The sequence below is a fragment of the Hypomesus nipponensis genome, chromosome 3, assembly GCF_054491055.1.
Source record: "Hypomesus nipponensis isolate SF chromosome 3, ASM5449105v1, whole genome shotgun sequence".
NCBI lineage: Eukaryota > Metazoa > Chordata > Actinopteri > Osmeriformes > Osmeridae > Hypomesus > Hypomesus nipponensis.
In genome coordinates this window covers 15,145,343-15,164,726 of record NC_140363.1, presented here as the reverse complement: position 1 = coordinate 15,164,726, position 19,384 = coordinate 15,145,343, and the positions used below count along the sequence as shown (strand labels likewise).

Genomic DNA, 19,384 nt, shown 5'->3' with positions numbered 1-19,384 from the left:
AGAGAGAGAGAGAGAGAGAGAGAGAGAGAGAGAGAGAGAGAGAGAGAGAGAGAGAGAGAGAGAGAGAGAGAGAGAGAGAGAGAGAGAGAGAGAGAGAGAGAGAGAGAGAGAGAGAGAGTGCTGAGTGGCGTTGTCGTCGGGGTGTGGAGCGGCTAGAATGGGGTGTCAGTGGTGCAGAGAGGGAGTTTAATCTGTAGCTAGATTTCTGCTCCCTTTGCAGCGCTGCACATTACGCCAGCTCCATTGCATATTAAACAAGCCTATCAAGGCAGGCATTGGCATCTGCTGTGCTGACACAAATTGTGAATTAAATGAAATTGATGTCCTCTGTCGTATATATTTATGAAGACAGACCATTCTCTGAAGTATTCTGCTTATGAAGAATTTATGATTGCAAACTGTTCCCCCGAACAGAATAAAGTGGCAATAAATTCCCCTTCTCTTTGTAAGCTGACCTCTTCAAGGGCATCGGTGTGGTCTCACCTCCCCGACGCAGCATCATACACACACATAAACACACACACACACACACACAAATACACACAAACACCAACATTCATATAAACGCACACACAAACACACGCACACAAACACACACACAAGGGCATACTCGTGTCTCTTGCTGACAACTCTACTGTAGAATCTCAGAAAAGCACAGCCACTCAGGGCTCTTAGATTACAGATGAGATGGTCAGAAAAGATGGCAGTACAACCAGCAAAGAGAGAACAGGAGGATAATCAAGTCCTGTAAGATGTCCTTCAGCAGTGTTTAGACAGTGTGGTGCCAGAGGACAGTTATGGGGAGGTGAGAGCGATCAAAGTGGAACAGTCATAAAATCAATACAGACATTTCCATACAGTGAGACTGTTTATCGCCATGGCAATGTCTCTGACCTCAGTGACAACATCTCAAGGTCAGCTGACCCGCTCTCCCCTTTCCATCGGCTGTTAAAGAGGAATATGCTAATCTGTTTGGTGTTTATTCACCTTTCCTTATTGGTAAACAGGAAAGTGTTGCCGTGGTTTGTATCACAAACCTCTTTTCACTGTGACTCTAAAACACATGAGTCAGACCTGGTAAGTTAATCGCCCATTAACACTGTGGCTCTATGAAAGCAGCACAGGTGTGTAAACACACACACACACCCACACACAGACAGAGGATGCACAGGGGAGCTAGACGATCACAGAGTGGTTAATTGATGCTGCGTTTTTCTAAAATGGCCACTCCAGCCTCTGACTCGTATTCACATCTGTCTCCATTACGAAGTCTCTTCCTTACAGGCACACACAGCACACAAAAGACTGACAATTATAGCGGGCGACGCTGCGCTTATTAACAGGATAATGGTGTGTTTTAGCTCTCACAACAAGCCTGTGGGGGGCCAGAGTTCAAGACACACTCCAGCTCCCAAACTAGCACTGCCAAGCAGGTGGGGCTTCACTTTCCAGTCTCTCTCTTTCTCTCCCTCTCTCTTTCTCTCTCTCTCTCTCTCTCTCTCTCTCTCTCTCTCTCTCTCTCTCTCTCTCTCTCTCTCTCTCTCTCTCTCTCTCTATCTCTCTCTCTCTCTCTCTCTCTCTCTCTCTCTCTCTTTCCAGCCTCTCTCTCTCTCTCTCTCTCTCTCTCTCTCTCTCTCTCTCTCTCTCTCTCTCTCTCTCTCTCTTTCTGTCTCTGTCTCTCTTTTTCTTTCTATCTTATTTTCTCTCTCTCTCTCTCTCTCTCTCTCTCTCTCTCTCTCTCTCTCTCTCTCTCTTTCTCTCTCTTTTTCTTTCTATCTTATTTTCTCTCTCTCTCTCTCTCTCTCTCTCTCTCTCTCTCTCTCTCTCTCTCTCTCTCTCTCTCTCTCTCTCTCTTCCAGCCTCTCTCTCTCTTTCCTCCCATCATCCCTTCTGAGTGTGCTGCGTGGTGCTGTGTGAGTTTGGGAGGGAGGAGGAGGAGGAGGGGGGGGGGGTGTAAATTGCCCAGTAGAGCCTATTTCAACATTGTTGGAGGGTATTTGTGCCCCTGATTGTTTGCTCCTCCACCAACACTCTGCTGCTGTTTTGTTTTGCTTTAAATTGTATTATTTCTCTGTGATATTGAGGTAACCCCCTGGATAACAACATCTATGCCTCGAAATTAGCATCTCAATCTTGTGGATGCTGCGATGATGGCTCGCTATCTATTGTCTGTCAGAACACAAAGTTTGTGAAGATTGTGTTACAACATTCAAGACCCCTGTCTTTGAATAATTTGCATACTGACTGGTTTGCCACACAAGATAGACACAGGGTATTGCTTCAGTATTTTGGAGTCCTGTATAAACTCATTACATTCATCAAATATTGGTGTCCAAAAACATGCTTTTCCCCCCTTGACTGCACAACACCAGTCATAGGTATCTAGGACTGTATAACATATGAGAGCTTTTTGGACCACACTACCTCCTGACCGTGAACTATCATCTCTGTCTCTGTAGAAGATCCTGGCGGAGCATTCTGGGAGCTGTAGTCCTTTGCAGGACCCCCGTGGGGTTTTGTCACCCCAGACCAACAGCATGGTGAGGCAGCTGGAAGATCGCATCAAGGAGCTGAAGGGCTGGCTGAGGGACACGGAGCTGCTCATCTTCAACACCTGTCTGAGGCAGGACACACAGCCGCTGGCCAGCACGCAGCTCCAGAACTTCAAGGTAGGCGGATGAGCAACACACCAACCGACGACTTGACGTTTAGATTGCACCCAGCGCCCCCCATAGGTAACGGCATTACAGTTAGAGAGTACTTTACTCGTTCACAAACACAGACAGAAAGACAAACGCAGGTTTAAATAGAGAGTGAATGATGCTCTTTGTGCAGAGAATTAATGTTTTCTGAGTGAGACTTACATTTTTATAGGGTGTCAAGCACAATGGGAAGCATTGATTTCTGTGGAAAAGCCAATTGAGGGTGAAAAATATAAAAATATTGATAAGTGTAATTTGGGAGACACAGCAACGTTTTAACGATCCCTAGTCGGTTTGGACCATTTCTACTGTAAATTGGTTCAATATCATTGTCCTTATTGCAGTAAGGCTGTAATAGATATCAGCAGGGAGCCATCTCCGGGCTCTAGAAGATTCTACTGAGGAGTGTTTCTCTCAGGGATCCCTATTCTGCAGCTCACTTTTAATCCAAGGTGACCCTGAAACTGCGACGCATAAGAAAAAGATCCTCTTTCAAACTGAATTCAACTGCCAATCAAAACAAATATTGATATGAAAGTCTGTGAATACATCACATTTATATGAATATTTCTGTGAACATTTCCATCTTTCCTACCTATCAGTAGCAGCTGTATTAATGAAGTAACCAGTGGAGGAAGCTTTCATAATAAGACCATGCCTTACCTCAGACTTAATTAAATTAAAAGGCTTTTAAGATATGGTATCCCAGACTTCCTTGAGGGAACCAAGTCTGAAATGAGTCTGCATTGTGTAGCCGTAGCTCAGGGAGGGTCGCTGGAGAGACGAGACGGTTCAATTTAGTCTGCTGGTGCCCAGCCTCACTGCCTCCATCTTACAATAACACCCATGTGCTTCCTGTCTTCTGACTACTGCACCTCATCTCAGATGGTTAATGCTGCTTATCGCCCAGGAAACATCCCTACATGGTCACATGACTTCTCTCCCTCACAACTGTCTTCCTCCTCCCTTCACCTCTTCCTCTTTATCTCCCTCCTGCCTGACCTCCCCTTCATCCTTCCCCTCATCCTCCTCATCCTCCATAAACCTAACCCTAACTTCTCCTTAGAGACCTAATTGAGTCTAATATTTCCATGTAACAAGGTATATCTTCAACAGGGTCAAAACCTTGGGCCACTGAGAGTTGGACCAAACCCATTTACCCAGGTCTATTTTTGTCTCTTTGTCTCTCTCTCTCTCCCTCACTCACACACACACACACACACACATACACACATGCACACACACACTCTGTCCCTCACTCTCTGTCTCTCACTAGTAGAGAAATGGCTTTCCAGAGTTGTTCAAAGTGTCTTTTTTCTTCTGTGGGCCGCGCGACGTGACCCCCGCCTATCTGCCGGCCTCTCGGGGAGCGAGAGATGCCTGGGAGATGTGGAGATAGCAGAGCCGGCGTCGCCAACGTCGGTGGCCAGCTCATTTTCTGATCTAGAGACGGCCCTGGGGTCACACCTTGGGGGTCAGACCTCAATCTCCCTCATCCGTCCTGCCATTGGTCCATATCGGTCTCCTCTCATCCCAGCAGCTCTCCCTGACCAATCACACTGCAGCCCCGGGCCCTAGTCGTTGTGGTGCAGTGAGAGAGCAGCTAATCAGATGTGACAGCGCAGATATAATATCAATAGCAGCTTCATGATTAGAATGAAGGAACTCCTGTCCCTTTAGCCAAGTGCTAACCACATTAAAGGACTGGATGGATGGCCGGTGTGTGTGTGTGTGTGTGTGTGTGTGTGAGAGAAACTGTAAGTGTGTGTGTGTGTGAGAGAGAAACTGTAAGTGTGTGTGCGTGTGTGTGTGCGTGTGTGTGTGTGTGCATGAGGGGCATTGGACGTTAGCTCCTCATCAGTGTTTTAATGGGGATCAGACAGGTGACATCAAAAGGACACACTCTCCCATCACCAAGCCCAACCTCCCAGCGCTTGTCCTTCATGCACACACACACACACAGTCTCTCTCTCTCCGTCTCTGTCTCTCTCTCTGTCTCTGTCTCTCTCTCTCTCTATCTCTCTCTCTCTTTCTCTCTCTCTGTCTCTGTCTCTGTCTCTTTCTCTCTCTCGTCCTTCATGCACACACACACACACACTCTCTCGTCCTTCATGCACACACACACACACACAGTCTCTCTCTCCGTCTCTGTCTCTGTCTCTGTCTCTCTCTCTCTCTCTTTCTCTCTCTTGTCCTTCATGCACACACACACACACACACACACTCTCTCTCTCTCCGACCAGATCATGTCCTCATCTGCTGCATTCTCATCACTCGGCTCAGTTTGTTTGCCTTAGCGCATTAGCCCGAGCGGCTTGGTGCTCATAAGACCACATTAAGATCATCTTTCACACAGAGTCTGTCTGCCAGGAGAGAGAGTGCGCGTGTGCGCGCGTCCGAGGGGATCTGAGCGCACCCTCTTACAGCCGAGGACGTTTATATGTGTGACCGTAATCCTTTTATGGCTGCTGAGGAGCGAGGTGGCATGAATGTGGGGGGAGGGGCCACATCAGACGTCTGTGGAAGGAGGAGGAGGGGGCGGGGGGGCAGGGCGGGGGGCTGGAGGGGGCGGGGGGCTGGAGGGGGCGGGGGGCTGGAGGGGGCGGGGGGCTGGAGGGGGCGGGGGGCTGGAGGGGGCGGGGGGGGCCGCACCCTTAAATGCAGACGTATGTACCTCATTCACGCAAGCCATTTCAATGGCATGCTCCATATTAACCTTTGACTGTGGCTAAACATACACAGATACAAGCACAGTTGGCCTTGCCAGGCTGTGTTAATATGATGTTGGAGAGAGAGAACGAAAGAGAGAGAGAGAGAGAGAGAGAGAGTAAGAAAAAAGAGAGAGCGGGCGAAAGGGGACTGTAAGTGACAGAAACTGACGATGCTGGAGGCTGTCTCTGTCTGAGCTCGGGGAATATGTGTGTGGGAACAAATTGTCGACAAGAATTCATTACACTCATTTGCGATAACAAGTGCTTGTGGTTTTAATTGACTTAATCAACAAAATAGAATTAATCAGAGATTTCTAATTAATGGTAATTGATTGAATATCCACTGGGTCACTGTCACAGTGATCTCCTCTTCTCCCTCCTCCTCCTTTCCTCCTCCCCTTCTCCTTCTCTCGTCCTCTCCTCCTCACCAAAGGTCATTCCCACTCCATGTCTCCATCCTATAAAATCACAATAAAGCTCCAACACAAGTAGGATCTGTTATAGAACTTAGTTGATGGCATTCCGGAACACAGACTGTTACAGAGAATGACACTTCTCTGCTTCCACCAGTCTTATTGTTATCTTTATTAAACCATCAGGGAAGATGTTAGATATTTCTCCTTCAGTCGCTTTCCTATTTTTTATGTCACATCAAGGCACTCTTTGCTGCCAGTCATGGCAGACTGATATAATTCGATTGGAGATGTGGGAGGTGAGGGGGAGGGCAACTTAAGAGGATTTCTTTTTAGGAGATTTAGGAGTAAATCTACCCCCACCCCCTGTTAAGAGGAGGCAGGCAGGTAGAGAGGAGGAGAGAGGAAGTGAGAGGGGGACAGAGAGAATGTGACAGAGAGCGAGAGAGAGAAAGTAAGCTAAGAAGCAGGGAAGAGAGAGCAGAGAGGAGACAGAGAGAGAGAGAAGTGGAGAGAGAGAGGGAGGGAGCAGAGATGAGAGAGAGGTTCTTTGGAGGATCTGCTCTGTGGTGCTGTTTGGCTGCTGTTGTGTCATTATTACATCTGGGCTGTGAATGAGCCCTGCAGATTAGATAGTGTAGATAGATCCCCTCTGTACAAGATGAATCTGAGCCTGAGCCAGCACCATGATGGGGCCGGAGGAAGGAAGATGACGATGGCTGTGGTGATGAACGAGATGATAGGGACTATAATCAAATCGGAACAGTCTGGGCTCTTCTAGACTGTGTTAATGCTTTGCAGTGAGGCAGAACATCTAATATCTGATCCTCTAGCCTCTAAAAGATGGAGGAATGGACGGATGGATGGTTGGAGGGATGGACTGACAGATGCTTTTATTTTCAGGCAATTATGTTTCTCATTTAGCTGTTTTGGTTGTGGTGTGTGGGGTGATATTGAGAGTGAGGTTTGGGAGAAGGTTCTAGAGCATGTTGGAGTCAGGCCAAGTTCTCACTACCCTAGCTCTGCTCCTCAAATGGACCCATTGTACATGTCTCTCTCCCTTCTTCTCTCTCCCTCTCCCTCCCCCATCTCTTCCTCTCCCTCTCCCTCCCCCATCTCTTTCTCTCTCTCTCTCTCTCTCTCTCTCAGTCCACTCCACTGCCTTCCATGTATTTGAAAAAGCTTTTTAGCAAATATTGGCAGACTATTCCTCAGTCTGTGAGTCAATAAGGGCAGCCCGGGCAGAGAGGAACACAGTGTATGAGGCGAGGCGAGGCGAGGCGAGGCAAAGACAATGAAGCTTTCGGCTCTCAGCCTTTCTTTCTCAGAGGCTAAAAATAACGCCAGAAAACTTCATGTGCCATTTAGCACAGCATGCACTCACTCGGGTTGGGCCATTTGTATATCCAGACATTCTATATTAGTAGTATTTGTCAAACGGACTGTATCATTCATATTTTCTGACAACTAGACTGGACTGCCAGATGTAAAATCTTGAACGTGTAATACGACAGTGTAGTGAAACATGCAGAAACATCATTCTTGGGCCTGTTCTTACTGGTGTGTTTCAATTTCAGTTTTTTTCTCTTTCTCTCTCTCTATCCCTCTTTTACTCTCCCTCTCTTTCTCTCTCTCCTTCCCCCTCTTTCTCATCTCTCTCTCCCTCCTTCCCCTTCTCTCTCCTTCCCCCTTTCTCTGTCTCTCTCTCATCTCTCTCTCCTTCCCCCTTTCTCTGTCTCTGTCTCTCTCTCTGTCTCTCTGTCTCTCTCATCTCTCTCCTTTCTCCTCTCTCTGTCTCTCTCTCATCTCTCTCTCCATCCCCCTCTCTCTGTCTCTCTCATCTCTCTCTACTTCCCCCTCTCTCTGTCTCTGTCTCTCTCTCTGTCTCTCTGTCTCTCTCATCTCTCTACTTCCCCCTCTCTCTGTCTCTGTCTCTCTCTCTGTCTCTCTGTCTCTCTGTCTCTCTCATCTCTCTACTTCCCCCTCTCTCTGTCTCTGTCTCTCTCTCTGTCTCTCTGTCTCTGTCTCTCTCATCGCTCTCCTTCCCCCTCTCTCTGTCTCTCTGTCTCTCTCATCTCTCTCCTTTCTCCTCTCTCTGTCTCTCTCTGTGTCTCTCTCTCCTTCCCCCTCTCTCTGTCTCTGTCTCTCTCTCTGTGTCTCTCTCTCCTTCCCCCTCTCTCTGTCTCTCTCTCTCTCTCTGTCTCTCTCTCCTTCCCCCTCTCTCTGTCTCTCTCTCTCTCTGTCTCTCTCTCCTTCCCCCTCTCTCTGTCTCTCTGTCTCTCTCTCATCTCTCCGTCCTGGTGGCAGAGCAGGTTGTCAGTCCTGTCAGTCTCAGTGTTCCTGGCACTTGGCCATCTCGTCGTCCCATCAGCCCGTACGTTCAGACGAGGACACAAACTGTAACCAGACGCTAGAGCAGGACAGGAGCACAGTGGGGGGGGAAATCCAATTTCAATGTAATAGTGTTTAATATTTATTGGAAAATGTAAAGAGAATGCTAAAGGGAGAGCTTTTCGGGGTGGACGGGGTTTGCAGAAATTGTTCTGTGGACGTGTTGTCCTGGGGATCCATTCTGCGCCTTGTCATCTCTGCATGTTCAGAAGAACAGCCCTGGTCTCCGCTTGGAACATCATCTGCATTTTACACTGGAGCCCAAAAATGTCATGCCTGTGTGTGTGTTTGTGTGTGTGTGTGTGTGTGTGATGTGGAGTATTAGAACACGAAGGTGGAGGCTGTGCCCTTTTAATGTTTAATATTTCTGCTGTTTATGAGAGGCATAAAAGGGTTAGGTAGGGGTGATTTACATGGCTGTGACAGGGAGACCTCATCACGGGTGAAGGTGTGTGTTTGGTGTGCGTACGGGGGAAGGGATGGCAGTCCCTTGTTACACCCCCACCCCTACCATATATTGCCGCTGGTTGGAAATGATGGGGTGGTCGCATAGGAACGAGGGGTTAAGGACAGTATGTTATTGGTTCTGTAACTCTCTCTCTCCCACTCTCTCTCTCTCTTTCTCTCTCTCTCTCTTTCTCTCTCTCTCTCTCTCTCTCTCTCTCTCTCTCTCTCTCTCTCTCTCTCTCTCTCTCTCTCCCACTCTCTCTCTCTCTCTCTCTCTCTCTCTCTCTCTCTCTCTCTCTCTCTCTCTCTCCCCCTCCCACCTTAGTCCTTGTGTCTGGAGGTGCGGGGCCGGCGTAAGGGCGTGGCTTCTGTGCTGAGACTGTGCCAAAGGTTGCTGGAGCAGGGCGAACAGCACAGGGAGGCCCTCCAGGTGGGCCCAGTCGCGCAGCTGCACCAGGGGGCCCTCCAGATGGGCCCAGAAGCAGAGCAGCACCAGGAGGCCCTTCAGCTGCTTGCTATCAACCTAGAGCGTCGCTGGGAGGCCATCGTCATGCAGGCGCTGCAATGGCAGACCCGCCTGAAGAGGGTCCTGGGGCCTGAACAGGTGAGCAGACACACCGAGGTTCACAACACCAGAAGAAGAACAGAACTGAGAATAGAACCTGTGTGTGTTCTACGTATTGTAGAAGTAGATTCAATAGAACAGATATGGTGCACCGGCAGAAACCTTCATTACAGAAGGTGGGAGTGTACTGTGACTTTGTACCCATGAATCATGAAAATGAGCTTCTGAAATGCCAGAAAATTGCTTGTTTAAAAGGGGTTTGACAGTGATATGATATTTCATTAGAACCCCTTTATTAGAATGAATTCATTCTTTGAAGCATCTCGGTTACTCAATTTGACTGTGAACCACAGAGAACCCCTTACACTTTCGCCAACCTTTCCTAAAGTATTTTATTGCGTTGTGTAGGAAAATAACAGCAGGAGCAGTTTAGCAGCAGACCACCTCAGCCCTGGGGAATGTTCTGGTAGATCTGCTGCCTGTCCTTTCGGTTATAAACGTCCCCCAGCTCTCCAGGAGAGAAGACAAATAGCAGAGGCCACCAGCACACTGACCTTCCTCCTGAAGTGTAATTTCACTTCCTGGATGTGTTCAGAATGGGGAGAGAGAAGTGTTCTGGCCGCTCGGCGCTTTGTTTATAAATGAATGGCTGCAGTGTGTGATGAAACGCCTGTGTTCTCAGCCAGCGCTGTTCTGAGACAGGACCCATCCTCCCAGCGCAGAGGAAACAGCAACAACAATTTTTCCTCCATTTGTGGGTGTTTTGTGTGAGAGCTCATCTGTTAGCCTTGCATCTGCTGGAAGGTCGCGAGAGAAGGCCAATATTTAAAAGCGCACCGAGGAATTATTTCCTGTGTCATGTCATGAGGAAGTGCTGTGGTGTGTGGTGGGGTGTTTGGTTGGCTGCTTGTTTGAGAGCTCGATGGTGATAAGGTGAGGGGCTGTTTCCTGTGTCGGTGGTGGTTCGGCTGTGAGTCGTACTAATGACTAGAGCTCCTCTGAGCCTTTCATTCACATACAGTATCTGGTTAGGTTTCGCATTTCGATGCACGTTCTGCCCAGCGATAGCTGATGCAGCTCTCATTATTCTGATTGGATTAGATTGATTGATAGTTTTACTGTTTGGTAGATTTGGTAGACCTCGCCTATCAGCAGCAAAAGAATAAACACAAATCTAATAATAATTCATTACAAGGCCCATCCTACACACCAAGCAAGTGTTGGATTTGCTATAATAGACTAATGAGATACAAATGGCTAATATAAATTGCCCCTCTCTGGTATTAACGAGATGCAGGGCAATTTGTTTAATTGTGTCCTAGAATGCCTGCATCTAAGCACATTTCCAGACAGTCTTGTGTGTGTGTGTGGGAGGGAGGTTTTTTCCCGAAGATGGATAAAATTGTTGAGGCATCTGTTGTTACGGCATTCTGTGGTGATTGAGAGCCCTTGTCAAATAGCATTCTGAAGCTGTACTGTGTAAATAAGACTTTGGCCCTGCTCTATTTAAGTCTAAAAAGGTTACTATTGTAGTCAGATTTTGTATTTTTATGAAATGTTCTTATGTTATATGAATTTATTTTTCAATGTAATCATTTTTTGCCTCTACCATTGAGGAAGACTTGACCCCACTGTAGATCGAATGAACTCTTAGTCTAACTCTCTGTCCTCTCTGTTGCCTAATGTGCAGGTTCCAGGGAACTTTCTAGAACCTGCTCTGATGGACCTTCATGGTGCTCCCCCTGAGGACTCCTGGGAATGGGACGAGATGGACATGACCATCGCAGACACGCAGGACAGCCACACACACACCCCTGACCTCGACTCGGACACCCACGGTCCACAGTCCTCAGGGTTAGGTCACTCTCACCCTCTCACGCGGGCGGGGGACTCGATGACGGTCCCACCTCCGTCCTCTCATCATCCAGTCAACACTGTCTATCAAGTTTACAGCATCCATAACATCGAGCTCTACAGCCAGCCCCACTTTCCTTCCCCTCTCCCCAAGACCCTCAGCCACGAGGCCCACAGGAAGCAGACCCTCCTGAAGAGCCTGAGCAAAGACTCCTCCTTCTCCTCGGTGGAGTCTCTGCCCGACCTGCTGGGGGCGCTGAGGGGTCGGCAGGGCCCTCGGGGCGGCGACTCAGCCCGGCGATCGGAGAGCGAGAGCGGGATCGTCAGCGAGGGGGACACGGAGACCACAGCCAACTCTGAGACCTGCCAGCTGGAGGAGATGGAGGGAGAGGGGGAGGAGGGGAGGGGCAGCCACCTCTCTCCCCCCCGGGGGTCAGACTCCCCCTCGGAGGACCGGGTGTGCGACGGGGATATTGATAGGACACTGGAGCGAGCCAATCAGTGCGCTCTGTATCGAGACAGCGTGGTGCTGAAGAGAGACCCGAGGTCTAAATCAGGAAGGAAGAGGAGGGAGGACAACGACAGAGAGATGAGACGAAAGAGAGAGAACAGAGAGAACAGGAAGAATCGGGACGAGAGCGAAGAGGCGAGGAGAAAGAAAGAACAGGACGTCGAGATGAGAAGGAAGCACCAGAGAGACCCAGTGGAGATCCTAGTGAACGGGCACGGCTTCACCCCTGACTCTGACTCCGAGGGGGGCTTCGGCTCCGACGGAGCCTGCATCCCCGGCGGAGACAAGCAGGAGGGAGGGGTCACCAGCGGGCAGGCAAAGAGCCTCCGCCACCGAGTCTTCTCCCCCCTCCCCCTGCTGTCCCAGGGGTCCTCTCTGGAGTCTCTGTTCACAGCAGGGGAACTCTTCCCGGCAGGCAAAGACCCTCTGCCGCGCAGCATCTCCCTGGAGAGCTGGCTGGCTCCTGGTAGGAGTGGGGAGGAGATGGGCAGCCAGGGCAGTCTAGGGGAGCTGGGGCCGGGGGAACCAGGCGAGCCTGGGGAGGCGGGAGGCCCGGCCCCTGCTCTAGGAGGGGAGGCGGCCGGGGAGCTGAGCCGGCGCACCCTGGAGCTCCTGCGACGCCTGGAGGACATCCAGAGCCCCCTGGCCCAGAAGATGACCCGCAGCATCTCAGACATCACCCTGCAGAGCTGCTCCCTGCGTCTGCCGGCCTCCGGGGGGCGTCTGGGCCCCCGCGGCCCCCCCTCCTCCTCGGCCGCCTCCCTGACGGAGCTGAGCAGCGCCGAGGAGTCCTCCGCCGCGTCCGAGGACCTGGCCCTCCTGAAGAACCGCCTCTTCCCCGACACCAACGCCTCCTTCAGGAAGCGGTGCCAGCGCGCGGGCGCGGCCCCGGACGAGGCAGACGCCAGCGTCAGCATGGTGGTCAACGTGTCCTGCGCCTCGGCCTGCACCGACGACGAAGACGACAGCGACCTCCTCTCCAGCTCCACCCCCACGCTCACCGAGGAGGAGCTGGGGGGGAGGGAGGGGGAGGAGTCCAACATGACCTCCGAGGAGGAGGAGGAGGAGGAGGAGGAAGACGAGGAGGAAGAGGAGGACGTCACGGAGGAGTCCTTCGCCCTGGGGCTGGAGTACATGAGGAACGAGCTGCAGAGCTGGATCAGACCTCGGCCTCCCTCCTCCTCTTGCTCGCCCGCCGCCAGGGAGAGAGGGGAGGCCGACCTGGGGGACGAGCTCCAGTGCGGGACGGCGTCCCGGGAGAAGGCGTCGGCCCCCGCCAACGACCGCCGCTTCCTCAGCGGCGCCGCTCTGAAGCTTATGGAAACCAACGCCAACGTGCGCAGCGAGCGCGTGCAGAAGCAGCCCCGGGAGGGGGAGGTGGAGGCCAACAGGAGGAACGCCACGCGCAGCTACATCAGCCGGCTGGTGGACGACATGGAGAACGGCAACGTGGATCAGTCCCAGCTGAAGAGGAAGGACGAGGAGGACGAACTGCTGATGAGAGAGGAGGGGAGTCTTTACACCAAGACGGGCGAGGCCTGCAAGGACTCCGCGGGCGGGGACTCCAGGAACGCGGCCGCCATAACGACCACGTGCTCCGCCTCCCCTTCCTGCGAGCTCCTCCCCCTTGAGAACAAGCTGGCCTCGTTGGAAAACCAGCTGAGGGGCGAGATCCCGTGTCACAGCTCCTCCCACCCGTCCCCCTCCCTCTCCCCCGTGGAAGACTGCAGATCCCATCATGCACTGCTCCGAGGTGGGGGCCGACAGGCGATCAACAGTCAGGAGACCTTCTCGTCCTTCCTGAGGGAGGAGACTCGTAGACAGCCCGCCTCCTACGCCCTCGGCCACACCCACCCCCGAGGACGGCCCTCCTGCTGCGGCCACGCCCCCTCGTCCTCCGACTCCCCCGGCGGGCAGCAGAAGGGGGAGAACGTCCACAACTTTGTCATGGAGATCATCGACATGACAACCGTCGCCCTGAGGAACAAGGAGAACCAATCTGAGCAGCAGGGGAAAGAGGAGGGAGGAGGACTGTCCAGCCCACCTCCCCTCAGCTCAGCGCAGCTGGCCCAGATCAGAGACAAGGTAGGCAGTCTTGTCTCTCTGTGAGAGGTGCTAGCAGGGCTCGGGTACCTAGGGCCACAGAGGACCATGTCTGTCTGGCTCTCTGACTCACTCTCTTTCTCTTCTTTCTTGGCTCTCTGACTCACTCTCTTTCTCTTCTTTCTTCCAATATAGCTTCAGTTACAACAGTTTCCGTTATATTGTAGAAGGTTGGCGAGTACTGTGTGTAGGCCTCATAATCTACCTCACATACTTATAGTCGATAATAATCCACTAAATGATTCAATGATAATAATATGTGGATTCGTTGAACTAAACACGACTCCAATAATGCCTAATCTAATCTAGTGTCATCATCTGCCTCTGTGCAGGTGCTGGAGCACTCCCACAGACCTATCCAGCTACGCAAGGGAGACTTCTACTCCTACCTGTCCCTCTCATCGCATGACAGTGACTGTGGAGAGGTCAGCACCTGCCAGGAAAGCAAGAACAACACCCCTCTCCTCTCCAACACCCCCGACCTCCCCCCTGCCCTCTCCCCTTCCCCGGACCTGCCCCTGGCCCTCTCTCCTACCCTGGACCTTCAGGACCAGGAGCTGCTGTTTGAGGCCTGCACAGAGGAGGTGTACCTGGGCCCCCCGCTGTGCTACAGCATGGTCCTCACCAAGAGGCCCCGCAGACGGCCCAGTCCCAAACTCACCGACAGCTTCCTCTCCTGTCACCTAGGGCCCAGTCCCATACCAACAGAAACCTTCCTCTGCGACAATCGAGGGCCCAGTCCCCAGCCAACAGAAAGCCCAGACTCCTATCTCCTGGGGCCTTGTCCCTCAGCAGGCGTCCTGCCCGTCCTCTCGCCTGCCCAGAGCGCGTCAGCAGCATACCAAGGCCTCGCCCGCACCGCCGTCTCTCCGGGAAGCCCGACCGGTAGCCTGGCTGCGCCGGGCCATAATGAGCCTGCCTCTTATCTTAATCCCTCACGGTGTGAAAGCCAGATAGACACTGTTGAATGTTTTGCAGATTCTAAAACGCTTGAATCCAATATTGCTCCTGTAATGACCAAGATAAGCATCTCTTGCTCCAGTACAAATCCTTTAAAGGAGGCAGGCTGCGCCAGTATTAATCCTAAAATTAACTCGGCGGCGATGAGAGGGTGCGATAGGGGCGAGAGAAGCTCTGCAGCTCAGTGGATGAAACAGAGGAATGTCAGGAATGGCCGCAACTCGCTGCAGGATGCAAAGGCCACTCAGAAACAGGTGCGTTCCTAGATATTGTACTGGTCCATATCTCAGACATTATACCAGACCCACTAGCAGACATTATACCGGCCCACATCTCACACACCTGGATCACTGCTCCAGTCCTGACATTAGTCTATAGTCACAGGCGTTATACCCAACCCACACTATTATACTACATTATACCATACATGATACCATACATTATACCCCCATTCCAGACATTACACAGCTGCCGCCCCGTTAACATGTAATGACTCTGCTGTGCAACCTGTTGTCTTCATTTCTAAGTAATCTCAGTCATATTTGCGAGGTGTTGGTTTCCTCATGGTTTCACTAGCGAGAGGGTTTACAGAGCCGTGGGTCCTCACAAGAGAACCAAGCTCTACCTTCAGTTAGGTTCAATTATCGTTTCTAACCAGGATTTTCCTGTCAAGTATCAAGAATCATGACATTTCATGACTGGATTAACAATGTGTTAGGGTTGTTTAAGTGCTTGTCCAAGTTTAAGTGCAAAACCAAAATCTTGAGATGAAGTTTTGGAATCAGTTATCAAGCTTGTTCAGTGAACAGCTTGTAAGCATACATCTATGATTATTAAACAATAACTAAAAAGTTTTTGGGAGAGGAGTCATGACTCCATGGATAGAATACAACATACACAAACATGGTTACAAACAGATCACATTCAAAGCAATTAAAAAGAAAGGCGGATTGTATTCTCCATGCTGCAATTGTTGTTTTAATTTGCACTCTCCACTAGTTTCAGCTGATTTGTTCAGCTTCTCTACACAGACTTCTAAACACTACAGAAACACCAGCTGATTAGAAAAGACTGCAGACTAAATAATAATGGGCTTTTGATGTGTTTTGTTCTATCTCTCTTTGTCCATTTTCTCTTGCTAGCGTCGGTCTACCCCCCCCCCCTTCATACCCCTCCAGTGATGCCTCTCTGTCTTAAACTGGGCCTCTGTGTTCCCCCCTCCCCCAGGCTCCAAGGTCAGGTGTAGGCAGCGTAGAGGGCACCAGGGGACCCCAGGGTGGCAGCCATGTCACTGACAGATCATCTGCCTCCAGCAGGCCCCAAGTCAGGGTAGGTATGATGAACAGTATCTCTCTCTGCCTCTTTCTTGATCTCTCACCCTCGCTCTCGCTCTCTCTCCGTCTCTCTGTGTCTCTCTCCCCCGTCTCTCTGTGTCTATCTCCCCCGTCTCTCTGTGTCTCTATCCCCCGTCTCTCTGTGTCTCTCTCTTCCCCCCCCCCGTCTCTCTGTGTCTCTCCCCCCGTCTCTCTGTGTCTCTCTCTTCCCCCCCCCCGTCTCTCTGTGTCTCTCTCCCCCGTCTCTCTGTGTCTCTCTGTGTCTCTCTCTTCCCCCCCCGTCTCTCTGTCTCTCTCCCCCGTCTCTCTGTGTCTCTCTCTTCCCCCCCCCGTCTCTCTGTCTCTCTCCCCCCCGTCTCTCTGTGTCTCTCTCTTCCCCCCCCCCGTCTCTCTGTGTCTCTCTCCCCCTGTCTCTCTGTATCTCTCTCTCTCCCCCCCGTCTCTCTGTGTCTCTCTCTTCCCCCCCCCCGTCTCTCTGTGTCTCTCTCCCCCGTCTCTCTGTGTGTCTCTCTCTCTCTCTCCCCCCGTCTCTCTGTGTCTCTCTCCCCCGTCTCTCTGTGTCTCTCTCTCTCTCCCCCCCGTCTCTCTGTGTCTCTCTCCCCTGTCTCTCTGTGTCTCTCTCTGTGTCTCTCTCCCCCCTGTCTCTCTGTGTCTCTCTCTCTCCCCCCCTGTCTCTCTGTGTCTCTCTCTCTCCCCCCTGTCTCTCTGTGTCTCTCTCTCTCCCCCCCTGTCTCTCTGTGTCTCTCTCCCTCCTCCTCTGGACGTGTGTGGGTACTCTACCTGGAACCATAGCTGCAGGTGCTACTCTCGTTCCAGTGTGTTAGTGCAAACAGTACACTTTCCGGCTCATTCCATACTGCAAGTTCGCACATTCGGAAGATCCAGCTTCTCCTTATTAATTCAAAGAAAGGGATTAGCTTGCTGTTTCTTTGCTTTCGTATTTTCTTTCTTTCTCTCCGTCCCTCTCTCTCTATATCTCTATCTCTGTCTTTTTCTCATGGTAGAAAATAGCTCTGTGATAAGGAGACATAAAAGCTGGCTTCTGTCTCTGGTGACGCAGACGAGCTTGTGTGGCCTGTGACTTTGTTATGATTCAGTGACAGGAGCTGCGCTTTCTACCATGGCGTGTTTGCCTGTGTTAGCAGCAAATTGTTCTGTGAGAGGTGCTAGCAGGGCTGGGGTACCTGGGCCTGCAGAGGAGCATGTCTGTCTGGCTCTCTCACTCTTCTCCAGGGCTTCTCTCACTCACACGCACACTTTTGATTGTCTCCACAAAACATGAATATTTTTATTGTATGTTAATATATTGCTATATATTATATTTTAATGTTATAGTATCACGTCACACATCTTAGATGACTGAACACACCCTATGTTTACAGCAGCGGAATTCCACTGAAACCATCGAACAGGTTGCGAGTAGTGTAAGGTTTGTGTGTGTGTGTGTGTAAGAGAGTGTGTGCTTGGAAAGTAGCCTCACCATGAGCAGCCCTGGGGCTAAGCACCCCTCCACCCCCCCCCCCAACCCCCCCATGACACCCCCCCCCCCTCCCTTCTGTCCCCTGACAGGCCCCAGGGCAGGGCACATGAGCCCTGCTGGAGCCTCTGTATGAATGGGGGCCGCAGGTTAGACAGCCCCGCGCCACACTCGCAGGATACATGCAAGCTGAGCACTCACACACACGCACACACACACTATGTCACATACAGCACACAGAGAGACACAGACTAATTTTTCTCCTGCTCTGTTTTTCTCATAATTACACACACACACACACACACACACACCTAGACAGTGAGTGGTGTGTACAGCAGTAGCAGCTCCCTGTGGCAGGGCCAAGTCTGGCCCACCTGTTCAGTCAGACAGCACAAGCCTGGAGGAGGAGAGGGGAGAGGGGAGGAGAGAGCTGGTGCCTTCGGCCCATCATGGAGGCAGAGTAGGACACAGGAGTTCCTCAGTGCGATAGCAAGAGGGAGGGGAGGGGCCCAAAGAGTGCACAAACAACAAGGGTTGTTAGCATTCACATCTACTAAATGTGTATGCTAAAGTCCAATTATTTTATTAATTTGTACTATACTGTAAAAAAAAAAAAAAAAAAAAAAAGAACAACGTTGGAATTTACGTGTACCTCTTTTTCCTCTCGTCTTCTCTCCAGAGGCTGTCAGGGAGCGTGGCTCCAGTCCCTGCCACAGCCCAGCTGTGAGGCTGTGGCAGCCCAGCCCGAGGGCCTGTCCTGTGGGCTCTCCTCTCACGCTGCATGGCTCTCCCCTCCTGGATGTCCCCAGGACCTAATCAAGGACCATCTCATCCCCTCCACTGTACATGCTGACCTGGACCATAGGAGAGGAAAAAAAACGACATAATCAGACTCCATGGCTTCTCCTTCTGGCCTTGTTCTAAGCTTCCCACTTCCTGTTCTCTTCCTGTTCCTGACTGCTGCAGCGTTACCCCTAGCAACCTCCAGCTGATCCAGGAAGTGATTCAGCTACTCACATCCAACAGGAACTGAGCTACCTCACTGCTCTGCCACCATGCAATGACTGAATGAATCACAAGTGTGTGCGTACACACACTCACATTCAGTTCTTCCACCAGTTTGCATGGCATCTCCCACTACTCCCCAGGCACTATCTCACTACCAGTACTGTGCAGCCCCAGCTGCAAATGTTTAGACTAGGACCCCCCCCCCCCCTCCTCCGCTGAGCTTGGGTGCATCTCCACAGTCTGCTAAGATGTCGTTGTCTAGCAGGAACCTCAGCGGAGTCTCACTACTGCTACAGCAAGCAGAGGGCCTGGAACCAAGGCACACTGGAGTGTTCTGCTGGCTCCTGGGCGGGAGACCATGGTATTGTGTTCTTTGAAATGGCAGAGAGAGAGAGAGAGGGTGACAGATGTACTCTATGCAACACAGCGACAATGCAACTTTGGAAACAGCTGAGTGGTGTGGTCTGGAGGTGGGTGTGATATAGAAGTGTGTGTGTGTGTACCAGTATACTGTCTGAGGTTCCTTTTTTTAATACCTAAAATGCAGAAGAGGAAAGGAAGGGGTTAAAACTTTAAAATGTGTGCCTTGCTACTGTTATTTCTGATACCTTTTGTTAAAACACTGCTTTACCAGTTAGGTGTTTAGAAGAAGTAGAGAATGAGAGAGAAAAAAAGGAGGAGAAGGAAGGCAAAGGATGACAAAAAGGCAAGGTTGAAATAGGCATCTGTATATATGTATACTGTACCTTTAAGCCTAGTTGTATTCCAGTGGTACATATACTTGGTGTTTGTGTCTAACTGTATGTGAACTGTGATGTGAAATATTATCAGCCTTAAAGTGCTAGACTGCATGGTTAACAATATACTGTACTGAACATGTTGAGAAATAAACCTAATTTATTGGAAAA

The 19,384-nt window shown here is 51.0% G+C and overlaps 1 protein-coding gene across 1 annotated transcript in view; it reads left to right on the top strand.

Moving 5' to 3' along the window:
• akap6 (A kinase (PRKA) anchor protein 6) overlaps positions 1–19,384 on the top strand; it is a 91,794-nt gene extending 72,410 nt beyond the window's left edge. Inside the window, exons 12-17 of the mRNA XM_084678855.1 lie at positions 2,460–2,669; positions 8,990–9,268; positions 10,920–13,679; positions 14,030–14,911; positions 15,885–15,986; positions 18,148–19,384. Of these exons, the coding sequence (XP_084534981.1) occupies positions 2,460–2,669; positions 8,990–9,268; positions 10,920–13,679; positions 14,030–14,911; positions 15,885–15,986; positions 18,148–18,195 (4,281 nt within the window). The 3' untranslated portion in view covers positions 18,196–19,384. The remainder of the gene's footprint in view (positions 1–2,459; positions 2,670–8,989; positions 9,269–10,919; positions 13,680–14,029; positions 14,912–15,884; positions 15,987–18,147) is intronic.